The sequence below is a fragment of the Dermacentor variabilis genome, chromosome 10 (genome assembly GCF_050947875.1).
Source record: "Dermacentor variabilis isolate Ectoservices chromosome 10, ASM5094787v1, whole genome shotgun sequence".
Lineage (NCBI taxonomy): Eukaryota > Metazoa > Arthropoda > Arachnida > Ixodida > Ixodidae > Dermacentor > Dermacentor variabilis.
In genome coordinates, this window is record NC_134577.1 from 3,600,170 (window position 1) to 3,616,157 (window position 15,988).

At 48.7% G+C, this 15,988-nt stretch overlaps 2 protein-coding genes across 5 annotated transcripts in view; one reads left to right on the forward strand and one right to left on the reverse strand.

Annotated features, from left to right (window-relative positions):
* Positions 1-15,988, reverse strand: part of LOC142559732 (sodium-dependent glucose transporter 1A-like) — a 253,170-nt gene that overhangs the window by 77,406 nt on the left and 159,776 nt on the right. Inside the window, exon 1 of one of the 4 annotated variants that reach the window (XM_075671323.1) lies at positions 6,133-6,371. The exons of 2 other annotated variants lie outside the window; for them this stretch is intronic. The gene's annotated coding sequence lies outside the window, so the exon portion shown is untranslated. Of the gene's footprint in view, positions 1-6,128; positions 6,372-15,988 lie in introns of those variants that run through there. One more of the 4 variants, XM_075671322.1, reaches the window with a different exon arrangement.
* The window catches only part of LOC142559852 (BBSome complex member BBS2-like), a 220,939-nt gene that overhangs the window by 34,101 nt on the left and 170,850 nt on the right, over positions 1-15,988 (forward strand). Inside the window, exons 6-7 of the mRNA XM_075671532.1 lie at positions 541-861; positions 3,997-4,062. Of these exons, the coding sequence (XP_075527647.1) occupies positions 541-861; positions 3,997-4,062 (387 nt within the window). The remainder of the gene's footprint in view (positions 1-540; positions 862-3,996; positions 4,063-15,988) is intronic.

The following is a 15,988-nucleotide window of genomic DNA, read 5'->3' on the forward strand; positions in this document are numbered from 1 at the left end:
AGAGCGAGAGAAATCTGATTTGCAGGAAAGGCCTGAGCTGGTGCGCCCTAGTCTGCTCCTCTGGGGAAGGGGAGGACGAGAAGCAGAGTCACGTGTCATGCACTTGTAAAGCGCTCTCGCTGTGCGCACTGCAGTGGCCGAGAATAGTGTCGTCCGACAGTGGTTGGCTGCCAACGCTGGCTAGGAGATTGTCCGACGTCCGTCGCTCCCACACAATATGTCCCAGCGTTGCAGGCGTCCGGCAACGTTCACAGCCACGGGTATTTGACTGGCCGATGCGTGGGTGAAAGCAACGCCAAGGCTCCGTAGCAATGACACGTGGCTCGGCGTAACCTTCGGAGGCAGAGGGAATGTAAAGTTACGCGCGTTGTTTTTCAGGCGTGAAGGTAAGCGCCCCGACTTTACAAAATCTACTCATGTCACAGAGAGCGTAAGCAGCGTGCTCTCTCTGTCTTTCAAAATACTGTGGTGTGTTCTCGGGCGCTTGCTCGCGTGGACGGGCGCCGCACAGCCGAACCTGGCAGCGACCCCTCCCCGCAGTCCAAGAGCCAAGCCGTGTGCCTTCACGGCTACGACATCGACGGCGACGGGCGGCCGGAGCTCATCACCGGCTGGAGCAATGGCAAGGTGGACGCGCGCAGCCTGTCCACGGGCGAGGTGGTGTTCCGCGACAGCCTGGCGCACGGCGTGGCGGGCATCGTGCAGGCCGACTACTGCCTCGACGGCCGCGAGCAGCTCATCGTGGTCTCGGCGGCCGGCGAGGTGCGCGGCTACCTGGCCGCGTCGGCCGAGCTGCGGCAGCAGGCGGCCGACGCCACCTTCGAGGAGGACACCGTGCGCGAGCTCAGCCACAAGAAGCAGGCGAGTCTCCCGGGTGGTAGCTCAAATGCGGGGCACGCTCGAGCGCTGCCAACAAGGTCGTCTTGCGCGGGCGGCAGTGTTGCCCGCCAGACGGCGGCAGCTTTTCTGTACTGCGTGTGGGAAATATGCAGAAACACCTCATACTAAAATGTGATGGTATCAAGCCCGATGTCGATGCGGCCACAGTCACCCTTCCTGAGGCCCTAGGGTTCAGAGATAATAATAGTCGTGTAAATAAATAAAAAAGGCGATAGGAGGATTGGTGGCTCAAAAGCAGAGAGGTGACATAAGGTTAAAAGGGCAGGAAGACGTATTTAAAGAAAATCGAGAAATTCAAGAACACACAACACAGATAAAAATCTGAGCATGGTGGCAAGTTTCAAAGGGGACGCTCCTACCTTCCATCCACCCATCCTGCGCGCGTCGCCCAAAGGCGCGAGCTTGGCATTCGTGAGCATGCGTGACTTTCCCGTGCTTCCTCATCGCCGGCCGGTAAATGTGCGCGAAACAGTGCGACACATGCCGGTCTCGATGAATGCGGCCGTTGCAGGAGCATTTCGATTCCGGTCCCTGGTGTCCTTAGCTATCGCCTAAGAGACGCGAAGGTGAGAACCTTGTAAAGCCCTACTTCAATTCACCTTCATCCACCTCAGTCCACGCTAACCCACCTTAATGCACCCTAATCCACCTTAATCCCCCTTCATCCACCTTAGCCCTCTTTATACACCTCAATCCACCTTTATCGACCTTAATTCACCTTAATCCAATTATTAATTACCTTTGCTAATCATTAGTCATCTCTTACAAATGGCTGGACATGCTTTAATTCGCTTCTGGCCTTCCGTGGGTCACGTGCTATTATCCGTGCCTCCCAACGCGACCTTGAAACATCAGTAAATGCGCGCGCGGGGCTTATTTGCGCAGGATGGACAGCGCTTGTTGCGTGGCTCGACCGGAGGTCGTGCCAGGCGGGCGTGCAGCGAGGCGCGCAACTTGTGCATGCGCCTGCAACTTCGTGCAACGCGCGTTACAGGTGCACTGTCTGATTCCCACGCGTAACGCACTCAGCGATAATAACAACAATAATCAGCTCCCATCGACAGAAGATAGACGCAAAAACTCACTTTGCAAATACGATGTACGACAGAGACGCGGAAGACAATTTTTCTTTAAGCTCCTAGGAATAGTTGCTATGTATATATATATAAAATGAACGAGAAGAAAGGGGGTTAACCGAGGGGCCCAATTTTTACTAAGCACATCGTAAGAAGCCAACAAGCAGCTGGGAAAATGATCCCACGTCTTCGCATTACGCGTGCGATGCTCTACCATTCGAGCTACCGCAGCGCCGCTTTGCCATCCACTTTCCTGGGTATTTATGTTTCCTACTAGAACCCTGGGAGTGTCAGCCAGTGCCACCACTCACAAACTGCCACCACTCGCTAACACGTAGTGGAACAGCCCATTCGTTGGCGGTACATGTATAGCAGGGGCAGCTGTATTGTTAAGAAATGTAAGCATATATTTCCCACGCACTTGATGTTGTATCCTTCCTCAGCAGAATTAATGAAATTCTAATTCTGTGATGAATCTGAATGAAATAAAAACCTTAAATTTGAAACATCTAGTTGTCATGCGCAAATAAACACTGAAGCACTCATTTATTAGAATCTTACAAGACCTAAAATACGTTTTGCTCACATGTTGCTGAATATAATTCATTTCAAGACTCGTCGTCGTCTTCTCAGATAAATACGTCTTCAATGTATGCGCTGCTTGTGGTACTACTCACAAAGAGCAAAAAACAAACACAACGCAAAACCTTACAGTATTTCACTCACGGCGTTGAATATCCCTCCTAACGGTGTTGTCGACTGTTCCGAGACACTTATCAAAGCCTGGTCAACGCCTCTTCATAGAGAGCATCTAATCCTTGGCAGCATCAAACGCCTTTATTATTGGGTACCTCTGTTCAAAAGTCGAGCGTGTTGAAGCACACTCTGACCAGGGCGAAGAAATCGGGACGAAAAACGAAGAACATTAGTGCGCATCAGTACACTGTCACTGTTTGATAACGAGATAAAAATTTTAGACGGTTTCCTTTAACTTATGTAATTTTGTAATATCACAGAGATTGTATGTATAACTGTTAAGTAGTTGTTCGATTGTTGTTAGAGTTATGGCGTAAATATTGCTCGGACGCTCAAAATAAACAGTTGGAAGTCGGCGCTCGTCTCTCTTTCTTCGTGTTCTTCGTCTTTCGCCCCGCTTTCTTCGCGCTGGTGAAAGTGCGCTTCAAGATCATGAACCCCTGTCGAGCGGGCAAGTGCGCTTGCGGAGGGTGCACTCGGTTTTAAGAGCACTTTCCCAAATCTAAACGTCGCAAGCCGAGTGCACTCGCAGAAGAGTGCACTCCGGTCGGAGTGCGCTCGCGGAACGCACTTTGCTGGTCGAGTACGTAGCCTCGCCGCCAGCGGTTTCAACGGCACAGAAAAAGGACACAGAAGGTAACGCTAGCTGTTGAACAGCCTTTAACAAAACAATCAGAGCATAACTCACTGGTATTCTGTTCTAGCAGGATCAAATGCCGCATCATCTTGTTCTGGTTTCGCTAGGCATTCGGCTTGGCCGGCCTTGACTTGCAACACTCTCATGATAAAAATACTGTCGTTTTTTGTTGAGTAAATATTAATTACGATTCTTTTTTATTTATAACACAACTAAAGCAATCGCTTTCTAGAAGCTTTTTTTCAAATTTTAATCTACATCTTCAAAGAACATGGTTTTAGTCTGTCGCCATTTCTTTTTTCAGTGCGAGTGCACTCTGCTTTCCCGTTTAGCACCGCGTAGCCCAAAGTGTCACTCAAGTCCCGAAGTACACTCTCCGTAAGTGCACTTAACTCGCCCGCTTGACAGTGGCACAACTCGCACCTGAGTCCTGCTAAGACTTGAGTGTGCTTATTTTTTTATTTATTTTCAGCCCTCGGAGGCCTGTTCTTCTTAAGCTCATACTGGTGTAATAAAATGCCCACTTTGAGCATTATGAAAATAACTCGGCAAACATTTTTCACCATACGCTTCTAAAATTTTGGCGAAATATGCCCGCAGAAATAAACGGGTCGAATTTTCCCGCAGACGCTGCTGCAGGAGCTGCGCAACTACGAGACCAGCGCGGATGCCAGCGAGTGCGGATCCATTCCGGTAATCGGACGCGCCGAACAACGCCCGCGACTGTGGTGGGTGCTGTCCATGCTGCGTTTTTCCAAAGGCGGGACATTTGCTCGCATCAGCTGGGTTGCGGTTGGCTTCGCCGTGGCAGGGCTAGAGATGTAACGGCTGGGAAAAATACCCAGGAAGGTTAGGGAAAAAGCCGGTCTTTCTCGTTTCGTCTTTTTTCAGCACGGCGATAGAGAAAGAAAAGACATTTGAATTTCCACACATCTGTACTTTCCATTATCTGCTATGCAGCATACAGTTCTAGAAGAGACGACGACTACAAGAAAACGGCAGCACAGTTTTCGACTGTCTTCATTTCGTGCTTTTCAGTTTCGTTTTGAAAACGTATAGCGTAGCTTTCAAAAGTATACCCTCCGAAATTTTGGACTGGCGTCTGGGACTCCGCGATCGAAGCACGTGGAACCGTGTGCCTAGTCGTCGAGGCCTTTGCACGAACCTTCGCAATCTGCCATTTCGCAAGTTAACGTGTTCGAAAACTCGCCTACGTACAATCAAATCGAAATGTGGAAGCGACCACGACCGATTCTAATGCATGTGTTCAGGGAGAGTGACTCGGGCACTGAGTGATCTTTTCCCAGTTGTCAGATTAGCCATCTCTCGTAGAACAGAAAAAGGCGCTCACTCCATCGTCTTCGCGTTCTCTGCGCAATTATTTAATTATATATATTGCTAACATAATAAACGAATAATAAATGCTAGAATAATAAAATAAATACTGAAATCTCAATTTTTCTTAATATTTCCAAGATAACCTGCAAAAATGCAGGCAAGAAACCGGCGTTTACCTGCCGCTCAAGATTTTCGGAAATTTTGCACTCTTAGGCAGGACAGGCTGCACCATCCACGCAATGTAAAGATGCTTATATATAACTCCCTTTTCATCAGTCATATGAATTATCGCTGCCTTGTCAGGGGTACCACATCTGTCACAAATATATGTAGATTATTCATCCTTCAAAAAAAACTCTCCGTGTGATGTACCCCAAGTGAAACTGTTCCAAGAACTCAAAATACACAAAGTGCATAGGTTATATAATTACATGTTAGTCCGTGCATACATTAGGGATTGTGAATCTAATAACTGTTCTATCCGTTCCATAGCTAACCTTACGCCATTATCAAACACGATATCCAGAATACTGGTATGTAAAGCACCCACGCACTAATTACGGAAAGCAAATGATTGCTTATACGCTGCCTGTCCTACTCAACACACTGATCGCAGATGATATTGAAGTCTTACAGTCATCGTTACATAGTCTGTATACTTATTATTGCTGCTAGCGCTGATTTTATGCTTAATACTCTGCACTTGTTGACCAAAATATTAGTTTTGCTGCATCATCTGTTATTAGTACACATGACTGATCTGAGTGCCGTATTTTTTTCCTCCATACTGCCGATTTCTTGATACTGACACGTGTACTTATCTTTATCGGGCGACCACGTTTCGCCGCCTAACAAATGTTATGGCACAGCGAGGGACCCGCCTGCATGTATCCGAAGTTTCTGGAAAGTTATCGATGCTTCTATCCGCTGTCTGTTGTCGCCGAACCTTGTGTTATCTGATTTCATCGCCTGACTCGAATGGTGTAGAACTTTGTGGAAGGCATGCGGGTCCCAACGATTAGTCTGGAACGTTCGACGACTGCTGTTTAAAAGCCGACGCGCTTGACCCTGTGATCGGATTTCCGACCGACCATGTTCGCCTGTAGCCCGTTTTTTGTGGGCACAGGTTCGCCCAATAAAAGTTAGTTTTGTCTTTCACAGTATTGCTACTGTGTTCTGCAACGTCACCACCACGTGACAATATTTTGTAAGCTAAGCAACTTGCGTTGGCTTATCATTACTTGTTTCTTTTGCGTTATTTTTATTAAGCCTTATTGTTACCATTCCTCATGCACTGCTGATCCCCCTGCTGCTGGCATAAAACAGGTTTTAAGCCTTAGACAAGCTGCTCACGCAGCTTCTTTTCCTCAAGACCGGTTCATATTCAAACGTATATTGTTTATGGTAAATAAAGTACTTACTTACTAGCTGCAGTTATCGGCGCCGCATTTGGGCGAGTCAGCACCACAAATCTTGGAGCAGCCCATTCAGTTACGGAAGGAGTTCTTCACGTGGACTCGGCTAATGTTTGCACGGTCTGTTGCCCGCAGTTAACGCCTGTGTGCACGCATTAGTTGAAGACTTATGGAATTTAGACGAGCGATGCCGTGTAATATGGGAACGAACCTCGTCCGCGCATAGTCTGTCGTGCGTACTTGCTTGAAGCGTCTTATACGTTTGCGCCGCCTAGCGGAAGTCGCTAGGCCAGCTGTAGAGAAAGGAATACAAGAGCGGACACTCCCATAGAGTCCAGCGGCCGAATTGACTGCAGCGCACCAAGCCGTGAATGTTAAAACCTGAAGCACACTTCCGGTTTCGGTTTTGTGCGCGCGCGTTTTGAATACTAGCTGGGGTGCGTTACGCCGGCTCAGTTCTTTTTTCTTTTTTTTTGCTTTCGCAGCAAATATTTATTTATATATTTATTTTTTATTTATTAGATATTTATTTGCTAAGTAAAATTGATTGCGAACAATCATCACAAGGCTCCATTGAATATGTGCCACGTGCAATTTCATAAAGACGCAAGACACCTTGTGAAATGAGGCAAAATTAGTTTACTTTATTCTTTGTAAATGCTCGTCGCGGGCTTTTTGTGCATTCATCCAGCGTTGTGGGACCAGGTAAGCAGCAGTAGTTTCCGCAGGAAGCTCCACCAGACGACGTGAGCTGAAAAAATTACAAGCGTTATTTTGGTGTTAACATGCAAGAATAATGCCTGTAGAGGCGAAGCGTGCGAAAGTGGTGGGTGGGCGGCATTACAAACAAAAGCGGTTCGTATTTCCACACACGCCGTAGAAAATACCCGACTCATCCCAAGCAATACCGTACATACCATAAACACATTCTAATTCCAAGCATTCCCCTCTCCTCAATATTTATTTCCTGCACTTTAATAGCCCGAATGCGCGGGCAACGGCGCGTTTCGCGAACTTGGCTACAACCGACGCGATAGTACGCTACGAATACACAGAGGTGGCCACAACAGAGACTCTCAACCAGAGCATGCTGGACGCTCGCAGAATTCCTTCTACTTGCACTCAAGACAAAATGCGTGGGTGCCGTTCAGAAAACAGAATTTTTCGAGTTACTAGTTCCTGGCGTTTGAGCTCCTTGGCTTATCTCTTGCGCGTTGTGCAAGCGCAAGCAACGTACTCCCGTGTTATCACTCTTGACGATTGCTCTTCGCGTTTTCGACAACCGTGCGTACCGAAAGAAGGCATAAATCGTTGCGGGGACATAAAAATTGCCACAAACTTGTCGCAGTAGGATTCAGTACGCGCCAAACTAACTGTCACCACGGCCGTGCTGCTTTACGCTGAGTCACAACAGGCGCGGCGAGCGGGCCTCATAACATAAAGGTATCGAAAATAATTTTCAACAATGTTGGGCGTCAGAGAAAGAAAAGCGCCATGAACGTGTCAGTGCATTAAAGCGCGAAACCGCGCACCACGGCCGAGCTGATTTTCGCTAACCGAGTCACAGCGCCAGGCGCGCCCACTGCGCTCGAAAGGTAGCCCAAAAAGTAATGAAATTAGTTTCAATAATGTTGGCAGTCAGAGAAAGTGCCATAACTTGTTGCCGTAAAATTCAGTACACGCGAAACTGCGTCACAGCACCCTGTGCGACTAGCTTGCCCAAAAACTACCGAAATTAGTTAAAATAATATTGGGGCTTATAGGAAGCGTCGCAAACGTCTCCCAGTACGATTCTTTAATTCAAATTAACTGCTCGACGACGGCCACGCTGTTTTTCGTTAACTGCGTCACAAGTCTAGCCTATGTGCCGGGCAGTAAGCCTAATTGCTTGAAGTGTGTCGCAGACTGTCGAACAAAGTTTCTCACCTTGCCGTAGTCCAATAGTGCAGTGCTGCCATGTCGAAGTTCCGAATGAACGCAATAATTCGCCGGGAGGCCACCAAACCAGGCTAAATCCTAAAATAGAAAAACAGGCAGACGGGTGCCCGAACAGTTCAACGCTCAGATGCGCGGCCGGTCTTTCTCGCGTTCGGCGGTGTGTCTGACCATTGGTCTGACGAATGACGCAAACATCTGGCTCGTCATTCGCCGGTTCGCGTGTCGCTAGGCAACGGAAGTAAGCCGCAAAGTTTAATTTAATTTATACGCAGATATTTTTAATTTTCCCGGGAAAGAATAAAAAAAATAAAACAATTTCTGTTAATCTCATTTCACATTCCTCTTTTTTTTTTTCGATGCTCGCGGCCCCAATTCGTCGATGTTAATACTATACCGTGACGTGTTTCCTGTTTCCAATTTTCGCCGAGTGTCCGCTCTTGTTCAATCCCTTGCTCTATGGGCCAACGTTCTTAGACACACTTCAGTCCCACAGGCTCCCTACGCGAGCCCATTGGCCGCAGCGGCTGTCACCGGAACTACCAGCGCTGCAGTCGCGTCTTTCGTCACGCGCCGCGCGTCGTCTGCTCCTGTCGTTTGCACCAACTGGCCTGTAGCGCTTATCCGTCGGTTTAATGTAGTTTAGATACGCACTCCGAGTTTTGTGACAAACCTGCCGCGCTTTAGTAACAGTGACTTGACTGCGTCGATGTGTCTTGCAGTCGCGTCTCTCTTCGCGCGCGGTGCTTCGTCTGCTGTGATTGGTGCGACGTGTCGTTTGCCCCGCCTAACCTGCAGCGCCGCTTGCTCGTTAGTGGATGTAGTTTAGCTGCCCGCTCAAATTTTTATGCCAAGGTTAATGCAAAGAACGGCATCTTCCTCTGCCGACCTCGAGATGCACGCGTGGTTGGCGCATCGAGGCCGTAGCTGCACGGCGCAAATGAGCGGCCGGGCGCGACGATTCGGTTTTCCAACCAACTTTTTTTCTCGTCAGAAGCACCAAACTGGACTCATCAGTGCTTTTTTCTAGCAGCGTATTCATACCATGTGCAATAAAGATAAGCAAGCGCAGCGTTATTAAGAATGTATCGCGCGCAGCTCGAGATTGTAAGGTGCACCAAAGGCTACTCCTCTTCTGGTAGGCTAACCGCCTCTCATTATTTTAATGCATAGGCATTCCTTGGCGAGTACCCTTTGTGAAATATAGCTGTCACGGGAAAAGTGTAATGCCTTGCATCGACACAAAAATGCGTCATTTCCGAAGTTAAGACGTACACAAATTTGTTAAAGTAGTGTAAACGTAAATGATTGGCACATCTGTATTAGCTACAAACAACAAAGAAACGAAACTCCTATCTGGAAACTGAACGTGCTCGGTGAATTTCTCCGCCCGCCATCTGTTCCTTGTCTAATAAACGTAATTTGCGCATGCCTTTTTACATGTCCCTCACGCATCCAAAAATATGTGCGCTCAGCGTGATCGGCAGGAAGTGGCAAGAACCGATTCGACAACTGAACATTAATAGGTCAAAACATTATTTTATTTTCTACGAACAAAATTGGCAACGAACAATGTGAAGTCTTTTATTTACTTGAGCAACCTTTATTCAAAGTAATCTAGCGTTTTTTTACTGGCGAGTCACGTTCACGTGCTCTGTAAGCGGTCGTTTAATATTCTTTCTTTTTCTTTTCTTTCTTGTCAAGTGAATGCACATAATCACATAAAACTTGATTCGTCATGTCAACGACTACAAATCTTCACATCCAAACGCAGGCACTCGCGGATGGTTTCTCCAGCCTGACTGGGGTGTTCCAGAATAAATCGCCGAAAGCAAGATTCATTAAAGTGCGACTAATCGATGTTTAATTCCGTACGCGTTCATTAACGGTGAATATGCCAGGATTGTTTTGAACGACCTCATATCTCTGCGAATAAAGAGGCTTGTACAGGATGGCGTACATTTGAAGCCACGGGCATTTTCCTTCATCGTGTTGCCCATACACACGCAGTCGCTTAAGGCTGTGTTCGGAGGCTTTCTCGAACAAAGTTTCATCTACAGCAAGAGATAGCGTTCATAGCCTTTCGCAAGTACTGCACTACACTGTTTGTGGTGCCCATATGGTCTTGTATCTCGCTGTTTTACTTTGGCTTGATGTTATGCTCACTCGGCCGTGCTTAATTGTCACGCCGTCTGCTCCTTTGAGGATGATTTCAATTACGAGCAATAAAAACAGCGCCAAACGACGGGACGAGCGAAGGGACAACAGCGCCGACCAGAGCGTCTTTGTTCCCTCAGTCAGCAATATCTGAAAGCACAGAATCTACAGAATTGGGCATGCGCAGGGGGAATTGCAATTAGTCTGATAGGAAAGCAATCTCCTTCGGAAGGAGAGAAATGGACGGAAGGCTCACGCATGCTTCGCCACTAACGTGAATGTGGAATGCTTCGGATATAAGGCGTGCGCGTTCATCACGATATTTTGACAGATAGGTTACACCTTCCAAAGATGGCTTGCAGCCGCATTCATTGCAATGCAGAGACAACTGACTATCTTTTGCCCGTTTTTGAAATTTGTTGAAGTGCTCGCGCATGCGGTCATTGATGCAACGCCCCGTTTGGCCGATGTAAAAACGCTTGCATGAAAGGGGGATCTTATACACCACACAGTCACAACAGTCACCAACAAACCTCTGTCTGTGCTGTTTTTTACAACTTCTTTTGTTGTTCTTGCTTACCCCATTGACTTGGTGGCACAGGCTACCTAACTTATTTTTGGCAGTAAACAGCAACCTGACGCCTGCCCTGCTGACAACCTTTTTGAGATTGTGAGCAACCTGGTGAACATATGGTATAACCGCAACCGTTTGCCGTGAGCGAATCTCGGATAGAGCAGCTGCCGACTGCTTTCCTTTGAGGTTCGTTGCGAGGCTTTCAGCGATGCTGGTCAAAAGTGGTACCGAGAAACCTGCGAGCTTCAGTCTGGCTACTTGCTTTTCGAAGCTTACATCCACTTGGTGGTCACATGACCGGAAGAGGGCCGCCTTCATGCAGGATCTTGCTATACCGCGCTTGACTATCTTTGAGTGTGCGGACTCAAAGTCCGCACACTTTGAGTTCGCTCATCAATCAAAGGTAATCGGTTGATCTGCTGCCCTTTTAGCCTCCTCAGCCCATTCCATACTTTAGCCTCCTGGGTATAGGAATTGATGCCTGAAAGAAACCTCTCCCAGCTTGCTCTTCTAGCATGCCGTCTCGTGCGCCGTCCTTGGGACTTGATATGTTTAAATGCAATGTAATTTTCCGCCGTAGGATATTGGCGCAATCAGCCCCATGCCTTATTTTGTCTTTTTCGTGCATCTCTGCAGTCTTCATTCCACCAAAGAACACGTTTCTTAGATGAGTGACCATTTGTTTGTGGAATGAACGTTTCAGCTGCATCAATAATAAAAGCGGTAAAATATGCTACAGCATCATCTATGCTAAAATAGCGTATAAAATCTTGTGATAAGTAAGTACATTCCTTAAAACGCTTCCAATCAGCGGAGTCAAGTTTCCAGCGAAGTACCTGTGGACGAGTACCGGGTCGTGTTAGTAAGCTTAAAGTTATAGGAAAGTGATCACTCCCAAACGGATTTTCTATGACATTCCATTCTAAGTAGGAAAGAAGTATGGAAGATCCAAGCGCTAAATCTATCGAGGAGTATGAATTATGCGCAATATTATAGTAGGTGGGTTTTTTCCTCTTAAATAGGCATACACAGGACGTAACAAGAAAGGATTCGATCATTCGTCCCCTCGAATCAGTCCTAGAATCTCCCCAGGGACTGTTATGTGCATTAAAATCCCCGACAATAACAAATGGCTCAGGAAGTTGATTAATAAGTTCGTAGAATTCTATTTGCTCATGTGATAGTTTGGAGATATGTATATAGAGCAGGCTGCTACTAATTTACTAAAAAGAACTGCTCGAACTGCAACTGCCTCGAGGGACGTCCGAACCGTAAGTGTTGGCAAGCAATAGTTTTATTGACAATTATGGCTACACCGCCGGATGAGGTGTTCACCTCGTCACGATCTTCGAAGTCACCTGCCCGGAGGTGGATGGCCTCGTCTGCTGGGGTGACGGAGCAGCGCCAGCTGCAACCGCCGCGGGGGCAGGTGGCGTAACTGCCGAATCACTGCTTGTGGGTCGGAACGCCGGAAGCCGTTGTGTCGCTGCCCCCTGACGCGTGGCATCGGCAAAGCTGCTCTTAGGCAGGTATGACACCCGCCTACGTGCCTCCTTGAAAGATATGTTTTCTTTGACTTTGATTGTCACAATTTCTTTTTCTCTTTTCCAAGACGGGCAGGACCATGTTGCGTACTCCAGGGTAGCGTACCGTACTGCTGCCGAGAAGTAGCGGCGCCTGCCTATCGAAGCTCGATCGACATTACTTATTGGGTAGCGTGGCGTTGTCGGCGGGCTGCAGGCATCCGGTAGATCATGGGGACCAAGCAGGGGCGAGACGATTTGCTAGTGCGAAACTTGCACTGTTTATTCAAAGGTAGTTGAAAGAAAATAAGAAGAGCATCAAGTATCAAGTATGAAGTATCAAAAGTACATTTCGGAGCCCCTTAAATAGGCTCTCTACAAGTGTGGGCGGGATCTTGCTTCCGTCGATGACACGTGACAGGCACGGAGAGAGGGCCCCTCCTCCTGTAATACCGAGCACGGGAAGGAGAAGTCGATCCTCTTTTCGACGAATCCGGGGAGAAGGTCGGGTGAATGACCTCTCCGGCGCCATGGGGTCCGGCCAAGAGAGGGTAAGGGGATGACGTAGTACCCACGGTGCCACGACCATGAGAGATGAAGGGGATGAGGTAGCACCCACGGTGCCACGACCATGAGAGGTGAAGGGGATGAGGTATCACCCACGGTGCCACGACCATGTAGAGGGTAAGGGGGGACGATCTGTCGCCCGTGGGCTCCGGTGCAGAGGGTAGGGTGAATGATCTGTCGCCACGTGGTGTCAGACGCCAACCCTAACAACCGCGAGTATACGGCGTGCTCGCCATCACAGTTGACACAATGTGGAGTGTTCTGGCACGTTTCGGAGGAATGTTCATTGTCACTGCACTTGGCACATGTCAGCCGGCCTCGACAGTTCTGTGAACTGTGGCCAAACCTTTGGCACTTGAAGCATCTAAGAGGATTGGGTACGAACGGCCTGACACGGAGCTTGATGTACCCGGCCTCGATTGACTCGGGCAGGACACTCGAACCGAAGGTGATTATCAAGTGTTTGGTTTGGATTTCTTTGCGATCTCGCCTCATCTTAATTCTTTTGACATTTATAACATTCTGTTCACTGAAGCCCTCCAAGAGTTCAGCTTCAGTGAGCTCCAGCAAATCATCGTCCGAGACAACGCCATGGGTGGTATTTATCGTGCGGTGCGGGGTTACTATTACTTGGGTCTCCCCAAATGATACTAGTTTAGGAAGTTTCTCAAATTGCTTCTGATCGCGGAGCTCCAAGAGGAGGTCACCGCTAGCCATCCTCGACGCCTTATATCCAGGACCAAAAACTTCGGTAAGAGACTTCGATACAAGGAACGGTGAGATTGTTCGCACTGGTTTAGTTGGTTTTTCTGAATGGATCACGTGCAAACGAGGAAAATTGTGGACTTGGCGTCCGAAAAACTGAAAGACCTCTTCGGTGCGCCCTCGTTTCTGAGGGCGATCAGGGAGTTTAGGAAAAGCATCTTTCCATAAGTACAGTTGGGTTTTCGGCCGCGATGCCAACCACCCACCATGGAGCCCTGCAGGGGGACGTGACAGAAGTTCCTGCTAGAGAAACCCTGCCAACGCCAGCCGTACATCGCCGCTATAACCAAATACACCATAACCAAGGCTGGCTAGCCTCACAAGGTTAACCCTTGCCGCCGGGAAACTAGGAAGTGAGGAGAAGTGATGAGAAGACAGGAAAGATAAAAAAGGCGAGAGAAAAAGACGAAGATGGGAGAGGAGGACAGGAAAAGGCGACTGCCGATTTTCCCCAGGTGGGTCAGTCCGGGGGTGCCGTCCAGGTGAAGCAGAGGCCAAAGAGGTGTGTTGCCTCCGCCGGGGGGCCTTAAAGGTCCGAACACCCGGCATCGGCTCAACCTCCAGGATCCCCTTTTCCCCGGACACGGCTAAGCCGCGCACGGCTACACGCGGGAGGGTCCAGCCCTCGTGTGCTCGGGTACGTGGTGTCGCAACACACCAAACGCCTGCTGACGCAGATGCCCCTGCGGGGTACGCACATCAGAAATGCCTACAAAGGACAAGGGCACTGAGAAGAATATGGACACTGAAGCCTGGCCTGCGTTGCCAAAACGGCAATCACCCGCAGAATCACTGCACACCGACGGAAGTAGTCTACCCGAGCATCTACTGCCGGTGAATTGACTGAACAGGGTCGGCAAGTGGTTGTGTGGTGCGATCACTAATGAATACGATTCGCATGCTACTGAACAAGCTGCAGACACCGACAGCTCAAAGGGCATTGCAAATACTGGATGCACTGAATCCAGTACTTGCAAGCCTAATATAAGCACTATGGCCCACCCAAATCTTTCTTTTCGCACTGAAGTTGGAAGTAAAACGATTTTTCAATTGAATGCCAGAGGCTTGAACTCCCGCATCTCGGATTTGCGCCAATTTATCTTCAAGAGCCGGTTTCCTATACTTGTTATTTGGGAGAAGACGACGAAGTGATCCTATTGCTGAGTGTTTGTTCTCCGTCACCAGTATTTTGTGGTAATTCTCGCTTTCTTCCGGGGAACGCTGTTCCCTGCCCGACGGGAATGGAAGTGGAACCACCCGCACTCTCTCCTGATGTAGCGGCGCCCGCGTCGGCAACCTCAAGGAAGCGGAACAGCCTCTCGAGCGACAGCGAGGCTACCCTGATAGACTCGACCGAGAGCTACGACAGCTCCGACGACGACTACGTGACTGTCCTGAGTCAGAAAGCAAAGCGGCGGATGCTTAGGGCCTCTGTGGACACATCTACTATGAGGACTCCGCAGAGTTCGCCGCAGTACACCATCCTTTTCTTACCTGTGCTACCCTCCGACAACATGAGGTTCCTCAACAGGCAAGTTGCATCGGTTGAACTCGAGAGACTGTTGCCAAATGGCATTGAGGACGTACGAGTCAACCCTCGGAAGAATATTGTCGCGGTAGACGTCGCCCAAGCGTCGGCGTTAGATTCTCTGCGAGCTGTCACTGTTCTCGGTGGCATGAACGTCCGTACCATCATCCCGATGGGAAAAGAAACTACTACAGGCGTCATATATGACATTGATGCGGGCATCTCAGGCGAGGATTTACCACTTTTGATAAAGCCTGCCAATCATGGGACCCACATACTACAGGTGGCCCGTCTCGGAACTTCCAGATGCGTGAAAATTGTCTTTAAAGGTGACTGCCTTCCATCGCATGTGAAGGTAGGTCATTTTCGACATGCTGTCCGGCCCTTTGTTCCCAAGCCGCTTCAGTGCAGAAATTGTCAGAAATTCGGCCACGTGAGCGCCGTCTGTGGACAGTCTGCTATATGTTCCCGCTGTGCAGCACAACACTCTGCATGCAACTGCCAGGCAAAAACTTATAAGTGTCCGAACTGTCAAGGGCCCCACGATGCCTCATCAAAGGAATGTCCTAGAGTTAGGCGAGAACTCTCCATCTTAAAGAAAATGGTGTGGGACCGGTCGACACATCGTGAAGCAGCTGCTGACGTCAGGCGACGTCGTTCTCGTCGCAGACGCTCATCAAGGAATTCTGCTCACCGTACAATGAATACGCGTGCCGCACAGCCTCTTGCTGTTGAATCAGCTCCAACCTCAGTGCAGAATGTTTCCAAACCGTGTATAGATAACGGAGCATCTGAAAAGAATGCCGTGGATGAAGAA